The sequence below is a fragment of the Dipodomys spectabilis genome, unplaced genomic scaffold (genome assembly GCF_019054845.1).
Source record: "Dipodomys spectabilis isolate Male_0828 unplaced genomic scaffold, ASM1905484v1 ptg000095l, whole genome shotgun sequence".
NCBI lineage: Eukaryota > Metazoa > Chordata > Mammalia > Rodentia > Heteromyidae > Dipodomys > Dipodomys spectabilis.
Window position 1 is genome coordinate 38,361,777 of NW_024870772.1, and position 21,611 is coordinate 38,383,387.

The window sequence follows — 21,611 nt, forward strand, 5'->3', positions numbered from 1 at the left end:
TAATTTATGAAAATAATTACTTCTTCATTGCAATCTCTAAAAGTTTTAGACATATAGTTCTTAAGAAAATGAACTAAAATACCTACGCACATATTAAACTACTTTATTTTCAGTGCTCTGTGTTTCCGACAAGATCTATTTACAATTTTTTATTAATAATTGAAAGGGATATTAACATTTCATTTCACCTGTGGCAATTTGGAAAGATTTATCAGGTGCTGAGTCAGCATGCAGTCCAGATTTCCTTATTAAGGTAGTAAAAGTTTCCAGTCTCTCACCCAACAAATCAAAACAAGAATGCTTGGGATTCAGGTAAGTATTCATACTCCTTTAATTCTAATTCATGATCAAATCAAATGTAGATGTTTAAAAAAAAAGCATGCCAAGCAACTTTATTGATTGCTAAGAAAGGATCAAAGGTCATTTTGTATCCTGTCAGGGCCTTTGTCCTAGAATAAATAAGATAAAGGAAAACAAATCACAATAATTTATAATTCCAGTATTTCCAGCCCCCAGGCAATCTTCAAGGAGGGGCCTCAAAGAAATGGCGACGTTTTCTACATACATCAAAATAATTCACCTAGCAAGTCAAGGCTGGCATATTTTTCTGTTATCACTCTATGATCATCTGTTCTTGTAGTCTGAATCTCTTGCACAGTGAGATGCAGCTCTACACATCAGGAGCACAGTTATGCTCCACGTGCTGTGTCTTTCTGCCTTTGGAAAAAGTACATTAACTTTGCATTCCACTGCAGCACAGAGTGCAGATGTCGGGCTAGCTAAGCTGCAGTTATTAGCAATGGCTATTTGAATCCAACTGTTTTGGCAAGGGAAGGTAGCTTGATTCTCCTCTGCAGTGAGAAGTGTCTTATCCCTGTAGAAATGATTGTTTTACATCTTGCCTACACTCGGAACATGGAGTCTTCTTCCCCAGGTTCTGCATCATGGTCAAATTTGGGCCGTCCTAGAGCAAGCATCCAAAGACTTGTGTGGTTACCTACACTTGGGTTGTTAAGGCAATAAAGCCATGTGTCCTATTGTTGTCTGGGATTGTCCTTCTTACTTAATGAAGGAGCCATGCAGCCCTGGCTATGACAAACAGCTTTGAATCAAGACTTTGGAACAACACAATACTATTCCCAGTCTACGTGCTCTCAAGCAAAAGCAAAAGCAAACGCTAAATGGGAGCTCTCTCATGCCAGCTCTTCTGGTCATCTAAATAATAAGCAAATGTTTTTAATGAACAGAAATGTGAGCTGGAAACATCTAGTAAATTGTCTGTCTAGTTTATTTCCCAGATAGAGCAGAATTGTTTATTTCCTTCATTTCATTTTCTTACTAATAACCTCTTGCTTTGATGTTCTTCTAGGACTAAACATTCACGATGTGTGCGTTGTGAGGTTATCCAGATTTTGATCTATTCAACCTCATTTATACAAGAATTCTGTAGCTTTTTATCTAACCATAATGCCTATATCACCTAACTTCATTCAGGAGTTTGACAAAACCAGATGTTGAAGGATCTAGTCATTAAGTCCCATTACAGTTCTGAATATGACCATGTAATTCTCTTGCATGTAGAAAGGGTTTTGTTTATGAGCATCTGGGTTTTACTAGGAATCCATCTAACTATAGCCATGTACTAATCACATTTAATATGAATGAGCAGTAGAGTTAAAGGTTTCAATAATTAAGAACAAACATGAGGTTCTGGATTCAATCCCCAGCACCATAAAACAAACAAAAATGAGAGCCAAAAAATGTCACTAAAATGTTACTTACAATGTAAAAAAAAAAATCAGAAGAACCTAAAATAATTACACTTTTATAAAGGCTCAAAATATTTAAATATGTTGAACATATAGAAATGTGTATATATGTATATATACGCATATACTATATGCGTATATATACATATATACATACACATATGCATTGGTGCTTGATAGGCAAATGCTTGACTATTTGAGCCATACTTTCAGCTCGTTTTTTTCTCTGTGTATTTTTGAGATAAGGTCTCATTTTTTGCTTAGGCTGCCCTAGACTGTGATTCTCCCTGGTAATAGTTGTGAGGACAGGAACATACCACTATACTTAAGATTTTTCAGTTGAGGTGGGGTTTTGAGAATTTGTTTTTGACCAGAATCTCTTCAGGTCTCAGCCTCCTGTGTAAGGCCTGCACCACTATACCCAGCTATTGGCTGTTCGCAAGAACAAAAAGTTAGTGAGAACAAAATTTTTGCTTGATCAATCCTCTCAAGTAGCTAAGATTACAGACATGGGCCTCAAGTTCCTGGTTTGAAGCTGTAATTAGTTTTTCTAGTAACTGGGTTTGAACTATAGGTCTCCTACTTGTTTGGGATGCTTACTTGGCTGGTGCTCTACTATTTGCACCATGCCTTCAGCTCAGGTTTTGCTGATTATTTTGGAGATGGAATTTTTTTCTTGCTTGGGATAGCCATAAATCAAAATCCTCCAGATCTCAGTTTCCTGAGCAGCTAGGATTAGATGTATAAGCCACCAACTCTCAGTTTGAATCTATAATTCTGATGTTCAATTTTTTAAAAATCTCTCTTTAGTCACTTACATAATTCCCTCTCCCTCTCCTGTGGCAGTAAAATTTTCTTGACTATATAGAGGCTCAAGTGACATTTAAGACAGACAAAAACAAAACAAAAACAAACTAAACACTAAAAACATCGTATGCGATTGAAAACATTTCATGGCAAAAATACCTGAGAAGTGATTCAACAAATGTTTTTGTAGATAAATGAATGGCCAAGCACTAGTATAAAATTCTGTTTTACTTCTTGTCAGGGAGGGAAGAAAAGAAGGTTACTGTGGAGTTGGAGTTTTCCCTCTCAACACTTCGGGAGAAGGATGGGAAACAATATGTTTCAGTGCTCCTTCTCTTCCAATAGGAAATTCTCCTTTCCTTGGCTTACATCCGGGGCTCACCACCAGTGCCAGCTGCAAACCTAGCTATACTCTCCTTCTCTCTTACAGAGCCAGTTGAAGAGGGCTATGAGCAAGGCCATTTGTAAATGTAACCAAAACTTTGGTTAAAAAATCATAGCTTGTTCAATACATCTGTTTCAAGCACACACACACACACACACACACACACACACACACACACACACACACACAAACACACACACATGCACGCACACACATACACATACACACACATTCTCGCAAAACCATCTCTGCTAAGTATCTTCCTAAAGAGCAGCTATCCCTTCACTTTAAACCAAGTGTTTAATTAAGATTAGAAATCAAAAAGGCCTCTTACAAGTTCCCATTCTGAAATCCCCAGGCTTTGGTTGGTAAAACTCTCAGAATCAATTCTGCCTTGAGTCAACTCAGTGACTCTCATTATTCTGGACATTTTCAGAAAGGACATTAGCAAGTTGCCTTTATAGACTTGGACACCCTGGTTCGTTGAGTGGGGTTGCTCTGGATGAGGAACGTTTGGCTATATTTTAAAGCCTCTATAAACCATGACCTACACATGAAGTGGGAGTATGTTAATTGTCAGTCAAGGAGTGTTCACAATGTGAGACACTTAATGTTCAATGCAGGACCTTTAAATACTATAGAGGGTCCCCAACATTTTAAACACCGAGGGGCTATTAAAGAGATGAGGATTAGTGCAAATTACCTAGTATAGAGTGCTTTCACTGTTTTAACTAAGCAATAAAACTGTGTAATTGTACAGCACTAATTGAATGCAGCCACACATAATTGTGGGTTGCCATGTGTATCCTGTTACCATAAAGACTGTCAATATTTTGTAAGCTACTCTTGTGATCATTGCAGATGGCTACAGTCAGAGAAGTTGTTCTCTAGGGTTTATTATATGGCTATAAAGACATCTCATGGTTTGACAGACTAAATGTGTTAAATGACAGCAATTATGAAAAATATTCCAATTAAAAGCTGAAGCCATGTCCTACCAAGAAGAGATATAGTGAAAGGTCGGGGATCTAGATTTAGTGGCTTATTCTATCCTTTCCTCCCTCCCTCCCTCCCTCCCTCCCTCCCTCCCTCCCTCCTTCCTTCCTTCCTTCCTTCCTCCCTCCCTCCATTCCTTCCTTCCTACTTTTCTTCTTTAAAGAAAAAGGGTTTTATTTTTGTATCCTCTGTGTTTATCTAGGGTTTTGTGCTTGCTGTAATTTGATGAATGGTTATGTATATATGCAGGATTTCCCCTGGATGGGAAATTGAGACCATTTGGAAACGTTATTTGAAAGAATAAAACATTTAATATATAGTCATAAAATGCAGCCGGTGGCCATAAAATAATATGAAAATCCACAGATAACCTGAGCCCAGGCAAATGGTTTCAAGGATTTCCATAATCGAGAACTAAAAGTTGACTAATGTAACAGATGTGTTGGGGGAAAAAAAACCATAACTCTCAATGTTGCTACAAATTCAAGGGTAGTCCTGTTGAAATGTTGGCTAATGAATCATTAGTAACAACGAATAGCTTTCACAGATCAGCTCAATAGGTACTAAAAATGATTTCACCAAATAGACTTGAACAAAACTAGCGTGAAATTGACAAAGCCATGGAAAAAAGGTCAATTTACTCTTTTACCATATAAGAAGTCCTTTTAAAAAGACATTGATTTCCTCCATTCATAGTATATGGCCTTTCTGATGCTTTCTAAGTAGGGAGCTATTTTGTAAAAAGGTACTTTATAATCACATACTTTGGAATTAGACATCCTGGAAAAAAAATAAATTCCAATGAAAACATTTTATACCCACATGTTGAACACTCATGAAAAAAATAATGAAGACAAGAGAAGTTGCCTGGAAGTCAGAAAGAAAATCTGAAAAGAAGTTATCATATTAAAGGGAAAATAAAATCACTGGAAATTGAAGAAAAGATGATGAAGTGAACGGAAACTCCAAGAAATTTGATTCTCATCCTTGATTTAAAATAGTCATGAAGCTATCTATAAGGGGGTTTTGTGCAGCTGCATGGTGATACTTGAAGCACGTACATTCCGGATCCTATGAGGAATTGTATCCCAGGACTTTGCCAAAACTATGGGAACTTAATAGCATTGCAGTTAAAAAAATGTTACATGTTTGTCACACAAATAATATCCGGTATGTCATTGCAGGAAACACTGGAAATGACAGGTCATTTACAAAGTGAAAAGCTCTTCCAAACTCATAGTCTTGATAGCCAGAAATAACCATTGTTCACATGATAGGCAATGCCTTTCTGGAAATTTCTTTCTCTTTCTTTCCTGCTCTCTTTCTCCATTGAATACTACATCCTGAATGCTTTCCCAAGTGAATGAGCATAAATTCATGTAATTATTGTATGTGCTGCTAGACATTCCCTTATTGAGATATACCATAATCCTCACTTCGATAACTGCCACTGTCATTTATTGAGCACACAGGAAACACCATGGAGATGGGGATGCTATGTACATTGTCCTAGATGATCTTTACAGCAGTCCTGCTCATTAGTTACTCTTACTGACATTCTGCAGATGAGAAAATTGAAACTGAGAGAATGGAAGGAACTTGCCAATGTCATATAGCTAATAAGTAGCAGAGTCAGAATCCATAATTCTACCCAGAATGTCTGCTAGCCACACCATTACGCCTTTTAACTGTCTAATGCCCTGAGGAAAGCTGTTTCAATATGACCTGGGATTGTTCCAACCAAAAACATTGAGATGCTCATACACGCACGTGCGTGCACACACACACACACACACACACACACACACACACACACTTCCCTTTACATGGATCTGATTCCCTCCCTTACCTTACATTTCTATAAAGGTTTTGGCTGTCTAATGTTGTACTAAGCTCTGAATGTTATACTCTTCCAATACATATGAGATAACCAAGGATCACAATAAGTGCTTAGAACGAAAAACAAATGGAACCCAAACCAGATACTGGTGACTCAGTTCTGTAAATCCTGGCTATTCAGGTGGCTGAGTTCTGAGAACCAAGATTCAAAGCCATCACAAGCAGAAAAGTACACACACACACACACACACACACACACACACACACACACACAAATGAAACTGACACATTAGTACACCAAATAATATATCAAGAAAACGTCATTTGTGTTTTTGTTTCCTTCAGCTTTCACTCAAATTCAGAGAGTAGCTTTTTTTAAACCATTGATCAATGATAAGAAATGGATCCGTTTCTTCTTGGGCACTTCTAATAATAATTTATCTAAGATAAAAAAACTGTTTACCTATCAGAAACTTTTTTCTTTTTTTGATGGTTTGACTATACTCAGTGAAAATACTTTTTACTCAGAAAGTATGAGTCTAAACAGAGTTTAAAATTCCACATTTTCTTACTTCACATCTACAGGGTTGTAATTTTGTAGGCAATTTTACCCTGGAACTCCCACAGTAAATATCTTAAATTTCTTTTTTTTTTAAATCTGCAATAACTAGTATATGTCCAGGACAAGCAGAAGAGGTCAAAAGCTATGTACATATGACCATATAAGATGATGCTAAGCAAAATGAACTCCAAGATAGGGACACAAGAGATTTTATCTTCCTTTTTGTTCTTTTTAATGTACTTATAATATACTATGTAATTTTTTTTTTGTTTCTTTGTATGTTCTTCCCCCATGGCACAACCCCTGTTGTCAGTGTATTTAATATTCCGGTGCCCTGCATCTTGTATATACATTTTTCTAATTTGAGGAGGGGAAGGGAAATAAGAAACTGCTGAAATAAGGATACTGGACGACTCATTGTAACAATGAGATGTACAAGACAGTATGTTGAAAACGAACTTTACAACTTCACAGGAGGAGGAGGTGGGGATGAGGAGGGGGAGAAGGGGGGAGGAGTTGGGGAGATGGGAGGAAAGGGAAGGTAGGGGAAAAACAAAGGAGGGGGTAACTTTTTTCTTATGCTAACCCTAAGTCTCTGCCCTACTAATGTCTGTCTTATCTTTAGCTTGAGTTTAGTGCTCTCAAATATAGTACAGGACAGTAGTCTATCTTCTACTTGACAGCCCTTCTACTTTGGGATCTGTGATGAGACTTCCATTTTCCTTCTCTGGATGAACCCTGGGTCCCTAACTCAGTGTATCAGTATTCCTGCAATGGGTGATGTGCAGAGAGAAGATAAAGGACCCTTGGATAATCACACTCTTCACTTTTTCCAGGCAAGGAAGTGAAGGGCACATTAAACCTTTTTTTTTTTGAGTTGTTGGGGTGAACTTGCGACCTAGGTGCTGTCCTTGAACATTTTTTTTGCTCAAGGCTAGTGCTCCACCACGCTGAGTTACAGCTCCACTTCTAATTTTAGAGTGGTTATTAGGAGATAAGAGTCTCATGGAGTTTCCTGCCTGGGCTGGCTTTCAACTGCGATCCTCAGATCTCAGCTTCCTGAGTAGCTAGGATTACAGGCATGAGCCACTGGTGCCCAGCTCACATGAATACACTGAAGCCCTATTACACTGGACTCACACTGAGTCTCATGGTCTTGCTGAGGCCTTCTGTTAACTCATATCCATTCCCCTGCAGTCAGGCCAAAGCTCACCATTACTCTTCTTATGTAGTCATGAATAAAGCTAGTATGTCCAAATGACTTATTCTGGTGGCATTTATATTTATGACTTATTAAATTTCACCTGACTAACTTTAGACCTTTGTAGAGTCCTTTGGCTCCTCACTGGGTAGACCTTTGAGACTCAGGCAATGCTGATGTTGGGTAAGGCTAATGTCAGAACTGAGGCAGAGCACTGGCTCTCTTCGCTTGGGCAGTCTCCAGTCTACTCATTAGCACATTGTGATGGATTGTGTTCCTAATACAGTTTGACTTTCTTCCATGTTATCTGGAGGTTCTGGATAGACAGATAGAAAATATTAGGAAAAAACTCTGCCTACACTGAACAGGTACAGACCTTTTTTTCTTGTCACAAGTGTACAAACAATGCATGGAATACCAGTTACACAGATCTTACATTGTATTAGTATCATAAGTCATCTAAGGATGATGTAATGTATATCTATATATCTATACACACACACACATATATATACATTTACACACATATGGATGTATATATGGGGAAGAGTGGAGGTTATATACAAATATCACACCACTCTACATTTGGGCCTAGGGCAGTGAAGACTTGGGTAACTCCACAGGAGTTGTGGACCCTGAGGAATTGTTATAGAAAAGACTGAATACAAATCTACGTACGTGTGGTTTTGTTCATAGACTCTTCTCATTCTCAGATGCACACTTTGTCTATCAATGTGGGTGATCCTGCTACTCACACATTTATTTTGAGACTAAGAGTCTTAGGTTTCAAGCACCAGGAAATTCATTATCTTGTGAGCTTAGAGGTTCCGTGAATGGAATTGAATAAGAGTTAGTTAGGACACAGACTGTGATGATCACCCCTTACAGTAAATAGAAGAATGTATCACTGCATATCATTCATTGAACACAATGAGGTACTTGAGCTAGACGTGTCATTTAGTGGGAGGTACAAATCCTTCACAGAGAGTTTCTAAAGGAAAATTTCTAACCACAACAATCAGATTCTCCTCTCTCTCTCTCTCTCTCTCCCTCTCTCTCTCTCTCTCTCTCTCTCCTTCCTTCCTTCCTTCCTTCTGGTTCGACAGTGGGACTCAAACTTGTACCTGCCATTTTCTCTCACTGACAAAACCTCTAACAACTGGGCCATACTTTCAACCCCTACAGAGTCTCTAAGAAACTGCCTTTTCCTGGAGAGTACTGGGGAAGAGTTTGGGAGGTAAAAGGTTTCAAACATAACTTGCTAAACTTGAATACAAACACTGAGTTTATTTCTGGAATATAAAAAAATATTGATGTACTTTTTTAAGCAAAAACTAAATTTTATAAGGAAGTGATACCTGTATGTAAGTTTGGAAAAGATTGGTCCAGTTCACTGGAAGAAACACAAGGAACTACTGATGATGTTGCTGCCAAGGTATTTTTGCCATCTAGTGGTCACTACTGAAAATTGCAAGTGTTGAATCATGTTTTTAAAAACACAGAATGTGGCATGATGTATGAAAATAGAATAAAGAAGCCCACTAAATACAGTAATAAAAAAGAAGCCCACTAAATACAGTCATAAAAAAGACAGAGGAATATTGGTGGTGCTAGCCCACACCTGCAATCCTATCTACTTAGGAGACTGAGGTGTGAGGGTCAAAGTTTGAAGTCAGCCCCAGCAGGAAAGTCTGTGAAACTCTTATTTCCAATTAAATACCAGAAAGCTGGAAGTGGCTCTGTGGCTCAAGCAGTAGATCACTAAACCTCAAAGACAATGATCTGGCCCCGAATCAAAGGCTCAGGACCAGCACACACACACACACACACACACACACACACACACACACACACACACACACACACACACACACACACACACACACACACACACACACAGAGGGAAGATAGGAAAAAGTAACTGGGGGGACAAATCTGCTCAAAGTATGTACGGAAATATCACAGTGGAACTCCTTTGTAACAACAAATATGAGAGAAAAAGACACTAGTGTTAATGTCCACATCAATTTTCTGAAAACAAGAATTCTCACTTGACCTCAGATGATATATGTAAACCAACTGGAAAATTCTAATACATACTTATCATAAATAAATACCTTATATACTTATCTTCATATAGCTGAATCAAAAAATAAAGGGAAGAAATATTTAGTCTTGTGTCACTATGTAACATTACAATATATCAGAATTTCACCAAGAATCAATTCAATGCCGTATAACTCTACTTTAATAAAAATTTCCTAGGGTCATGATAAATTTGTGTGAAAAAATAAAATCACATTGTAAAAGAAAGGAAGTGCCTTTAGTTATTTGTTTTGGTACACACACACACACACACAGAGTCTCACAAGTGCATCTGGAGATCCACTTGTACCCACTCAATGAGGGTTTTATTGGGGCCACTGTGACTCCTCCGTGTAATGGAAGAGTTGAGAAAAGGCATAGACTCCTTTCATCTGCTCTGTCCCTACTCTATGAGAAGTGTCTCATTCACTTATGAGAATTAACTCATTCACTTATGAGAAGTAACTCATTCACTTACGCCCATCTCATAGGATTATTATGCACCAGGCTTGATAACAAGCAAACCAAAAAAGAACTACATAAAAATCATTGCTATGATCACTTTGGAGGCAAAGTATTAGCAATGATACAATAAGAAAGAGGTGATTTTTTTTGAGCCAGTTCCAAGTTTTCACCTAAAATGTATCAGTCATATCTTACTGCAAAGCCTTGACCTAAAAATACACTTAGAGGTAAGTAAATAATTCATATAATCAACATCAAACTCTGAAGCTAAGATACATTTTAATATTGTACTATAAGAATTAAAAGAAATAAATGACAAAAGTTCTGTGTACATGATAGAAATCTAGAGCTGAGTCAAACATTTATAAAACCCATTTTGCTAGATGCAATAAATATTAAACATTTACTAGCAAAAGTCTTGTTATCAGTTTTAGACTTCAAAGGAGTTTATGAAGACTTGTAGTGAACCAGTAAGCAAAATTTTTAGTGTGGCCACTTTACTGATTTAGTCATTGTCCCTGTGCTAAAAAGCAAATTGATTCAAAGTTGTTATATTTACTTAGGCATAGAACTTAAAACCAATAATCAATAGCTATCCATTCATCACAGGGCAAATCCACACATAAACAAGTTGACCATAAAGTTTAAAAACAATGTTAATAAAAGAGGAAAAATAATTTTCACAACAATATTGTGACGTCTTGCTGATTCAAGGGCTTGGACTTAGTGCCTTGTAATCTTTTTTTTTTTTGGGTCCAGTCGTGGGGCCTGAACTCTGGGCCTGGGTGCTGTCCCTCAGCTCTTCAGCTCAAGGCTAGCACTCTACCACTTGAGCCATAGCACCACTTCCGGCTTTTTTTCTTTTTGCTTATGTGGTACTGAGGAATCGAACCCAGGGCCTCAGGCATGCAAGGCAAGTGCTCTACCACTGAGCCACCTTCCCAGCCCCATGCCTTGTAATCTTGTTCAGTTTGTTTATGGCGGGCACACTGTCATTGAGCTATGCTTCCAGCCTGGCTTTTTGCTAGTTAATTGGAGATGGAGTCTTGGGAACTTTTCTGCCTTGGCTGTCTTCACATCGTATGTTCTGATTTCAGCTTCTTGAGTAGCTAGGATTACAGGAGTGTGCCCCTGGTTCCCGGCTTATATACAATATTATTATAAAGCACTTTCATTTTAAAAAGTCATTTAACATTCATTATATTTAGAAGGGAAATAAAATAAAGAGAACTAATAATTATGTGTCTCTCTGCCTTAAAAAAAATCTTAAAGAAGGCTAGAAGGTGTCAAAAATTTTGTTCAAGGTCATGAAACTAGCCAATAGAAGAAAAAAAAAAGAAACAGAAAAAAAAGAAAGAAGTGCTTGCTTTCAAATTTTCTTCCATCTGATTATAAGTATTGGGTTTTCTTCCATCTGATAATAAGTATTGGGTATGTGCCAGATGCCCTGAAACTCTTATCTCCAATTAACTACTAAAAAAAAAAAAAAAAAGAACCAGAAGTGCAGTTGTGGCTAAAGTTCTGGTAGAGCAACAGCCTTGACAGAAAAAGCAGCTAAAAGACAGTGTCCATACCCTTTGTTCAAGTACCCAGTAATAAATAAGTGAATAAATAAAAAATACTGCATATGTGGAGATGTACCTCCACCGATGATTTTTCTTTTATATTTCCTCAGAAAGTTCTGAAATTAACAGAGATCTCATGTGCAATTAGTGATGCCATCCTAATATCCTTTAATTCTTTTATTTATCCAATAATAGATTTAGCTATGCAAAATTTACCAACCCTAAAAGTAAGAAACCACCATAATGGATTCTCTTACATTTTCATGTAGAAAAACCACTATTTCGAGTAATTGCAATTGTTACTAAAGTTGTTCAGATTCTTAAATTAAAACAGCAAGAAAAAGGAGAGTTTTTTTTTCTTTTTGGTTAATGAAAAGCAAAATATGTTCCAGTGGGACAGCCTTTCAAAGGTATCCTATACATTATGATTTTTAGCAAAACAAGGCTGCCATATAAGCATTTTAGCCATTTACAGAGCTAATGCTATTATTAAGGAGCAAATGAAAAATGGCTGCCTAAAACTGAACTGCAAAGGAAAAACAGGAGGAGAATTGGACCTTTAATTTTCAATCAGTCACTGGAGTTTTGGAGCTTGGAGAAATTATTAACAAAGGCCTCCTTGTAAGTCCTTTCCCACAAGACAGTCCTACATAATTCAGGATACAGGAATAATGAATGCGGAGATGAGAGAAAATTGCCCCAGTTTGTGAAGGTAGAAGAGAATGTTTATGCTACCACGGAGACATGCAATTAAGTCAGACCTCTGTCACTTGACCTCAGCTGCCTTCATTAGTCAATAGCTTCAAGATTACTAACGTAATTACAACAAACTGTGTACATATTTATTTCTGAATGCCTATTTTCTTGAAGACCAGCTCCTTGAAGTGATGTGTTTAGCCAAGTTCATGGCCCATAACAGTACTCAGTTAACCTCCGTTTAACTTATAACTTACTATGTTCAAATGGCTTTGGAGTAAGAATTAAGTTGGGATCTTGACTTTTTCTACTGATCAACCATTACAAATATGAATGGGTCATTTATCTTTTAGGTGGTCAGTTTCCTTCTATGTGAAATAGGACAGTAAAAGAATTCACTCCAAAAAGAGGGCTGGTGTCTCACGTCTGCAATCCTAGCTACTCAGAAAGGCTGAGATTTGAGGACCAAGGCTCAAAGCCAGTCTATGCAAGAAAGTCTGTAAGGCTTATTTCCAATAAACCTCCAAAATCCTGGAAGAGGAGCTGTGGCTCAAGTGGCATTGGACCAGTCTTGAGCAAAAAAGCTAAGACACAGAACCTGAGCCCCGAGCTCAACCCCTTGTACTGGTGCTCGTGCGTGAGTGCTCACGCGCACGTGCGCACACACACACACACACACACACACACACACACACACACACACACACACACAGAATTTATCCCATGATTGAGAAGATTAGACAAGAAAATAACTGTGAAGCCCTTACTTAGCCCAAGGCTAAGCACAAAGCTCAAAGCACAGATCGGGTTCTCATGGCAGCAGATCTCATTTGCTTCTGTCTCTGTGGTGGGAGTTGAGAGGCTCCTCAGCTTTTGCCTTCCCATCACCTGGAGGAGCTGGCTGCAATGTGGATTGCGGAGCCCTGTCACCAGATACTATTTCTGAATTGGCAGAGGGGCATGGAGACCCAGAAATTTGCATTTTTAACTGGCAGCTGGAAGTAATTGTCATGCAGGGCGTCTTCAGACCACCCTTGGAGAAACACTGTTTTAGAAAAAGAATCCTCAATTCCTAGGCTTCTAAAGAGACCAGCAAACTAACAGGGAGTTTCAAGTTATTGTAGGATGCTCAGGGTGGATCATGGAAGTGAAAAACAGCTAGCATTTTGATCGAAGTCATACATTTGCATATATAATTCATTTCCAACCTGAAAAGACAGTAACATTTATACTGTGACTCTCCCCTACCTAGCCCCTGTCTTTCCACCTTTTTTATTTTCCCCTACTGTTCCCTCAGTAACTGGGCTTCTGATCCTCTTTTGCTGCATGATGAACTCTTCCTTAGAGATAGAAAATTCAAAAGCAAACAAAGTATTTGTAAAGTGAGAAAAGATGTCTTTGATTTTTAAAAGTCAGGCTTCATGCTTATCTCCCTCCCTGTAGCATACCTAGTGGCTCTAAAACCAATTATGATTTATTTCCCTTAGGCTTTAGAGCATAGGAACTACTACTAAGTGATCAGCTAGCAGACTAAAGCAAAGTCTGTTAGGGCTTCTCTTCTTTTCCCAAGCAAGAATTCTTAACAGAAAAGAGATGTGGATTAAAAAAAAAAAATGCTGGGGCTGGGAAGGTGGCTCAGTGGTAAAGCGCTTGCCTTGCATGCCTGAGGCCCTGGGTTCGATTCCTCAATACCACATAAGCAAAAAGAAAAAAGCTGGAAGTGGCGCTGTGGCTCAAGTGGTAGAGCTCTAGCCTTGAGCTGAAGAGCTGAGGGACAGCACCCAGGCCCAGAGTTCAAGCTCCACAACCGGACCACCCCCCCCAAAAAAAATAAAAATAAAAATAAATGCTCTACTTTGTCCTAGTCTAAGATGTTAACTACAGCTTTAGACTTGTGACCTCTCTTCCCATTCTTACGTCTGGTAATTATTTACTAGTAAAGTGAGACACTTGTACTGGGCATCAACGCATAGTCAGCCTGAAAGGCTAGTTTTACATGAGAGATGCAGGCTAGCTGCCAATAAGTTGTTAAGGTGTTGGGAAAGAAAAGGGGTGTGTGGGGTGGGGAGAGGGAGGTACTGGGACTTGTACTCAGAGCCATGCACTCTCATTTGTCTTTTTGCTCAAGGCTAGTGCTCTAACACTTGAACTATACCTGGACCTTTTGCTAGTTAAATGAAGAATCTCTTAGATTTGCCTGCACAGGATGGCTGTGGACCTTCATTCTCTGATCTCAGCCTCCTGAGTAGTTAGGATTACAGGGTTAAACCCCCAATATGCCTGTCTGCAAAAATTTTCTAAGAAGAAAGTAAAAGAGAAAACGTGTATTTGCTCCCAAGGGCATGGAGCTCAGAGTGCCAGAAGCTGGCTTTCCTCTTACCAGCAGATTCTCTGGCTTGATGTCCCGGTGTACGATGTTCAGGCTATGCAGGTATTTGATGGCACTGGCCAGGTTGTATAGCATCCCACTGGCATCTCGCTCGGTGTATTTGTTAGTGGAAGTAATAGCATCAAAAAGGTCTCCTCCCTGAGAAGAGAATAGCAGTGTAAGAGCAGCATGTTAACAGATGGGCAGATGGGCCCCAGGCTGAGGGGACTGACAGACCATGAAGGAAATGAAGAATAGATGAGGATCTTTGGGTTCTTGAGGGCTTTCCCTGCCTCTGCCTCTCAAAGACCCAAAAACTCTAGGAAGATTTCTTTCTTCATTAGAAAAGACAGTCTCCCTTCTGCTTGAGCTAAAAGGAAAAAGCACTCTCCAGTAACAGACAGCGGCCAGCTCCACAGCCCCCAGGGAAGGGGAGGTGGAGGTAGACTTGGATCCCCAGATCAGAGGCCTAGTGACATGTGGATGTCCTGGTGGCATATGCTCCCAGCATTACACCAACTGCCAGCATAATGACACAGTCATAGCCTTAAACCTCCTCCAAGGATATGCAGGTAATTCTGTAAATTGCACCCTTAACAAAATGTTCCTCTGCTGCCGAAATTGTTCCTCTGCCTCTGAAATTATTAACATACACATGTGCATGCTCCCCTTGATTCTCTAGATTTAGCTCTGTCAGAGTGGGTGTAGTGTTTCTTTCTCTCTCTCTCTCTCTTTCTCTCTCTCTCTCTCCTCCCTTTCTCTTCCTCTCTCTCTTTAATGTGCTTCTTTGTAAGGATCACAGAAAAGAAGAACCAGAAATGACTAGATGAGGGAGAGAGAAAGGGAGGGGGAGAGGGTGGAGAAATTTCAAAGCAAGTTTTCTAGGACTATTATTCACTGGCACTTTTACTTCCCTTGTTCTTTGCTAATTTATTGCTACTTGGTGAAACAGCATAATTTTAGGGTCCATTTTAAGTTCCATTTATTTGAAGCCCTTTCAGAGAATTTGCATCTGATTTACAAAAGATGTTTGCGTCTTCTTACGTACAATGCACCCAAGAGCCCAAACTCCAAAATGCTTCCATCTGTTACTTAATTCGATAAGGGACTTGCTTTTTCTTCTCAAAATAGCAGAAGCAAAAGATAGCCCTGGTTGGCGAACAATTTCAGATATCAACATCTGGTCTGGCCTCTCTGTATCATCTTTGCTCTGGAAACTTCTCTCACTGACCAGTCAATAGAATCATCCTTCTGGACCATCTCACATGTAATCATTAGAGTGAAAGACTTCTCTGTATCGTCTGGGTTTGCAGTCCTGTGGCTACAGAGTCACGCTTCTCTCATCCCAAGCTCTTTCTGCCAGGCATCCTGCATTCTGACCCCACCTTCGCCGTGCTGAGGTACTGTTGTCTTTAGGACTTCACCACCCTTTCCCATATCCTGAGAGGAAGGAGGTCTGTGTTCTGCCCCCAAGCAGTCCTCCCAAATTATTGTATTTCTTCTCTTTATACTGCATGCAGAAGATTCCTTCCTTGGTTGGAGGGTTTTCAAGAAGGATGAACCCCAAGCTTGTCCTCCTCAGCCCCAAACCCCTTTTCCAAATGTTTCTTCCTCTCCTTTTTTGTGTATGCTAACTCCTGGGGCTCTCTGTGGCCTCAGGAAGGGCCAACTTCTCTAGCACATCTGCCCTTCTCTGAACACAAGAGCAATTTGTATATGTAATGGAAGGAGTCTGAAGATCGGGTTTTAATAGGAAATGCCCTCTTAAAAACTGCCACGACACTGTAGCTCAAGTGGTAAAGTACTAGCCTTGAGCTGAAGAGCTGAGAGACAGAGCCCAGCCCCAGAGTTCAAGCCCCATGACGGACCACCACCACCAACAAACAAAAAAAACCCCAAAAAACTGCCACTAGACTCTCTCCCAGAAAACACTCCTTATTTGTCCCATAGCTTCAGGCAGTCCTTATCAATCCATTGGACCCTTTGAGTTTGAGAAGAATGGCCCTACAGAAATTTCTTAGAGATATCTCTGTGGAGGCCTTAAAGTCCAGAGTATGGTTGAACTCACAAGCCAGGCCTTCCCAGGGAGCTTCCAGGCTCAGCTCCAGGAAGCCCTGGACATGACCAAACCTAGAGGATGGTCTAGTGGCCCAACAGAGGAGTCCTAGTGTTACACTATAGGGCCTCTCACCCTGGGAGGATATCTTGGCTGTGCAGACAAAATTCACACAGACCATTAAGTATAATGAAGGCCCTATTGCAGTCATCGGACTAACATGCTTGCCACAGCGATGAAGCTTTCTCATAAAGTGTCTCCTCAACACTTGAGCCTTTGCCTCTGTTTGTTTCTTAACTGCAAATTGCAGCTCTACCAAAAAAAAAAAAAACAGTCAGCGGATGGGAGCTGTTGAATAAAGACAGAGGTTTTATCCATTTTCTATGTCACAGAAAGGGGGGCAATGGGAATTTTGATGTAGAGAGTAAAATAATATTTTTGATACTAAAGGAAGTGTAATTTGATAGGTTGGTCAGAGGGAGTAATTTGATAATAAAGTATCAATATGGAATCTTTGTTCTGTAGAACAAGTTTAATATTTTTACCTCCAAAAAAAAGTCATCCCCAGCCTCAAACGTGACTGTAAGCTTGTGCTACTGTGCCACATCTCTCTAAAAAAGCAAGTTATAACTTGAAATAGGAAAATATCCCCAAACCCTATAAATAACCATTAAGTTTAAAAAATACAATGGGCCAGTGAAATGACTCAAACCTGTAATCCTACCTACTTGGGAGGCAGAGATCAAGGAGGTCAGCCCAGGTGAGAATGAGAGACTTCAACCCAACCAAAGGCTGAGTGTGGCAGTGTACACCTACTATCCCTAGGGACATAGGAAAACACTTTGGTATGGAGATTATAGCCCTGGTCAGCCGAGGAATAAAGTGAAACCCACCCTTAGAAACAATGAATGCGGGGGCTGGGAAGGTGGCTCAGTGGTAGAGTGCTTGCCTTGCATGCCTGAGGCCCTGGGTGCAATTCCTCAGCACCACGTTAAGCAAAAAAAAAAAAAAAAGCCGGAAGTGGCACTGTGGCTCAAGTGGTAGAGCGCTAGCCTTGAGCTGAAGAGCTGAGGGACAGTGCCCAGGCCCAGAGTTCAGGCCCCACGACTGGACCCCCCCCCCCAAAAAATGAATGAGTGTACAAAGGGGCTGCAGGTGTGTCTGTTAAGCTCAGGATAAGAGAAATTGAGTTCAACACTCAGTACTACCCAAACCAAAAAGCAGCATATTTTAAAGTAAAGCAACTATGAACGATGACAGCTTTAAGGCTTTTTTTAAAGGAAATATGAACATATTTCTAGATAGCAATAGGTTAAACATCTTCCTATATAATAAATTGGCTTGCTTAATGTGTTCCTTGTCTTCAGTCTTAGGAGGAAAAAAGAAAAAGAAAGAAAGAAAATCCCACAGTGCAGTCACCAGCTTGGGTGTAGAATTCCAAGCACAGCTCTTGGAGCCTATGACTCTGAATACTAGTACACAATTAATGTAGGAGTTAGTGCAAGTAATTTATGCCTAACAGAAAGCATTCAAGCTTTCAGTTGCATTAGCCTATTAGAAAAGGCAATGAGAAAAAGATAACCTCATATCAATAAAGCATGACAATTCTACAAACCTCTAATTACTGAAAATTTCAACATACGTGAGTAGAATAGATACCTTCCATCTTCCATCTACATTCAACTATTATCAACACATGACTATCCATCAAATGCTGTCCAAGATGAAAAAGTAATTTCAAGAGACAAATGATATTACAATATCCACTGACAGGGAATAGACTGCTTATATTACTTTTTAGGATGGTATTATTATTATATTAGGTTGGTGACTAAAAATTCAAAACTTGCTTTCACAAAATTGTTGATACCTTTGGGTGGAGTTGAACCAAACAGTTAATATTCTCCCATAACAATAATGGCAAAGATCATATTCATAGCTAATGCTTTCTGTCTGCCTCACACCAGCTGGTAGAATCAACTCATTTTTCTTCTCAAAATAACACTATGAATTTAGTACTGTTATTAAATTCACTTTACATGTGAGGAAACTAAGGTCTAAGGAATTATACTCAAGGTCATAGTGCTGGGACCAGTTCCTTGGGCAGTATAATATTATCATTAATAGTCTTTTTTTCTTTTTCCCTGGGGCTGGAATCCAGGGTCTGCACATGTCAAGCAACGCCTCTACCACCGACTTAGACTTCATGTTCTCTCCCTATTAGTATTCTTGGTCACTGTACCAAAGCACAGAAATGAGAGACTAGATAATGGTAGGAGGAAGTTAAGGACAGAGCTCTATCATAGAGGAAGGCAGAATGTCTTAGACAGAAATTCCTTGCATTTGTCAAACACGTACCTTTACTAATTCCATGACGAGATAGAGCTCAGTTGGCACATCCATCTCCTCAATCAGAAGCACAATATTGGGATGCTTCACTCTTCTTAAAATCGACACCTCATTTTGGATCATGTGCTCCTATTCAAGGGAACCATGGTCTTACTCAACATATACAAAACATATGAGCACCTTACTTGACAGTACAACTATACTGTTTGAGGATTAAGGCAGATATATTTTGGTAAAGTATAATGATATTTGGAGAGCCTAGATTTTTCAGAAGATAATGAAACTTAGGACCTATCATGACAACTATAAGTTCCTATACAAGAGTGAAATGAAACTTAGATCACAAAAGTAAGGGGTGGTTATAAAGCAAAGGGAAGGAACATAAATGATATCCAATCATTACAACTAACTTTCATTCTTGGATTATTTATAAAGTTATATTCTAGTAAGTTTAAAATATTCTGCCCCACAAAAATGCAACTCTAAGCTTGTGTTTCTTTGGGAGTTGATCTATTTCTTTTTACCCTCAGAATACTACATTCATAAGAATAAACTTTATACATACTTTGCCTCGACATTTACTTTTCTTGATAATTTTCAGAGCATACTCTCTAGCAGTTGACCTGCAACAAGAAATCAACAAAAACCTTTAACTTTAGATCAGTTGAATCATTTTGCTATGCATTAACATCTTACTTCATCAGTATCTTATAATGCTCCATTCCTTCCTTAAACAAGAACCATGTAAATATTTATAAGCATCAATTTTATACATACTTTATAGGTTGGCAAAACTCAAGAACAGCTAATGTAGACAGATCTTGAGCTATATAGGTTGCTACTTTTTAAATAAATATACTACCACTACTACTGCTTTCCTTCCTTAACTCCTGTTAACTTGCTTCTCCTTCTTCTTGGAAGTGTTATACATAGCAGGATATATGTGTTATACATAGCAAGATATATGTTCCTGACTTCCTCCTTGTCCAGCCCCGTCTGCTCTCCCCTATACCCCACAACACAGGGTCTTGCTCTGTAGTTCAGGCTGGCATTAAACTCAGAATCCTCTGCCTCTGTCTTTTGAGTGCTGGCATTACAGGTATTCCCCATCATACCCAATGTCAGTCTCTTTTGAGAGGTAAATGCTTTTGACAAGGGGCAAAAGCAATCCATTCTGCCTTAATTAAAGGTATGGACTTAAAAGCTCAAGGTTGCTCCTCCTGCACTGCCTATAGATTCTTCAAAAAAATCTACATGGCTATGACAGAGGGAGAAATGAGCTAAGTACAAGCTTGGACACTGGCTATCCCTACACTCCCTTCTCCCCAGGCCATCAGTAAGGAAGTGGAGTTAGAGGGGGGAAGAAGCACTTCAGTAAGAGGTGAAACATATTAGTGCCTATTAGAAGTGGGAAATGAGAAAGCGAAGCTAACTCACCTACACAGAACTGCCTCACCTTGGAAATGCCCTGGGTGGTATAAGTCTACAACTCTTTTTGGGTTTCAGGAGTTTCTTCATAAGAGGCTTCTGAAGATTTCAAAAATTTGCAAATACTTGAGGAAAACTAGAAGCTGAAGGGTGTGTTTATTTTTTAAGGAATCACTGACATGTTATGATACGCAAGTCCAAGATTCAAATCTATGAGCAATTTTCTCTCATTCAGAATGTTTCATTTGGTGGCCCAGTAGATTCTATGCTCATTTGCCTTGACCCTGCCGTCAGTCCCAGACAGAAAGAAGGAACGGGGGATGACACTTTGTGAGAGGCTCAAATTCAAACCTGGCTTTTCCCTCTATCACTTTCTCAAACAGGTAACTGGATGGCCAGGTAAAGAAGAAGGCTCCTTAGTTTTGTGATTCCTGTCTACCCATTATCCTCCTTTCCCTTGAAGGAGTAATATTAAAGTACTACAAGTCCATGAGCTGCTGTAGGACCCAGAAAGCCAAAACCACCTCCACAACCAAGTCAGGAAGCAGAATCCCCAGTGAATGGGCATCTGGCTTGGCTCCCAGGATGTCAAGCTCATGGGCTCTGTCTTAGGCCTGAAGCTGAAGGGAAGATGAAAGCAACTCTGGGCTGAGTTCCCAGAGTTCCCTGGGATTTCCCTCCTGATACATAATACAATCAAACATTCCATTCCATTGACCTATGTTTCAGATTGGACAAGGAGCCCCCCATATCACAACTTTTCTTCTGGACGGCTTGAGGGAAGATCGCTAAAGCCATAATAAAATCTTTAATTACTAGAAGTACATGTTTTCCGAAAGTAGTTCATTTGCAAAATGAACCCCCAAACACATGTTAAGACTAAATGTAAGCCGTAAGAATAAAAATGTAAGTACAGATCTTAAGTGGAAACACTTAGCAAGAAATAAAACAGGAATGTCTTTGCTTTCCTCCCTATTTTGAGCTTTGAGGAATTCTGTGCCTGTGTAATTATTCCATAGGTAGTGATGAGCTGAAATGAA

At 39.4% G+C, this 21,611-nt stretch overlaps 1 protein-coding gene across 5 annotated transcripts in view; it reads right to left on the reverse strand.

Moving 5' to 3' along the window:
* Positions 1–21,611, reverse strand: part of Dclk1 (doublecortin like kinase 1) — a 338,861-nt gene that overhangs the window by 39,465 nt on the left and 277,785 nt on the right. For all 5 annotated transcript variants that reach the window (XM_042685807.1, XM_042685809.1, XM_042685810.1 and 2 more), the window contains 3 exons: positions 19,709–19,766; positions 19,153–19,272; positions 14,751–14,897 (listed from right to left, as the gene is read on the reverse strand). In XM_042685807.1, coding sequence (XP_042541741.1) covers positions 14,751–14,897; positions 19,153–19,272; positions 19,709–19,766 — 325 coding nt within the window. The remainder of the gene's footprint in view (positions 1–14,750; positions 14,898–19,152; positions 19,273–19,708; positions 19,767–21,611) is intronic.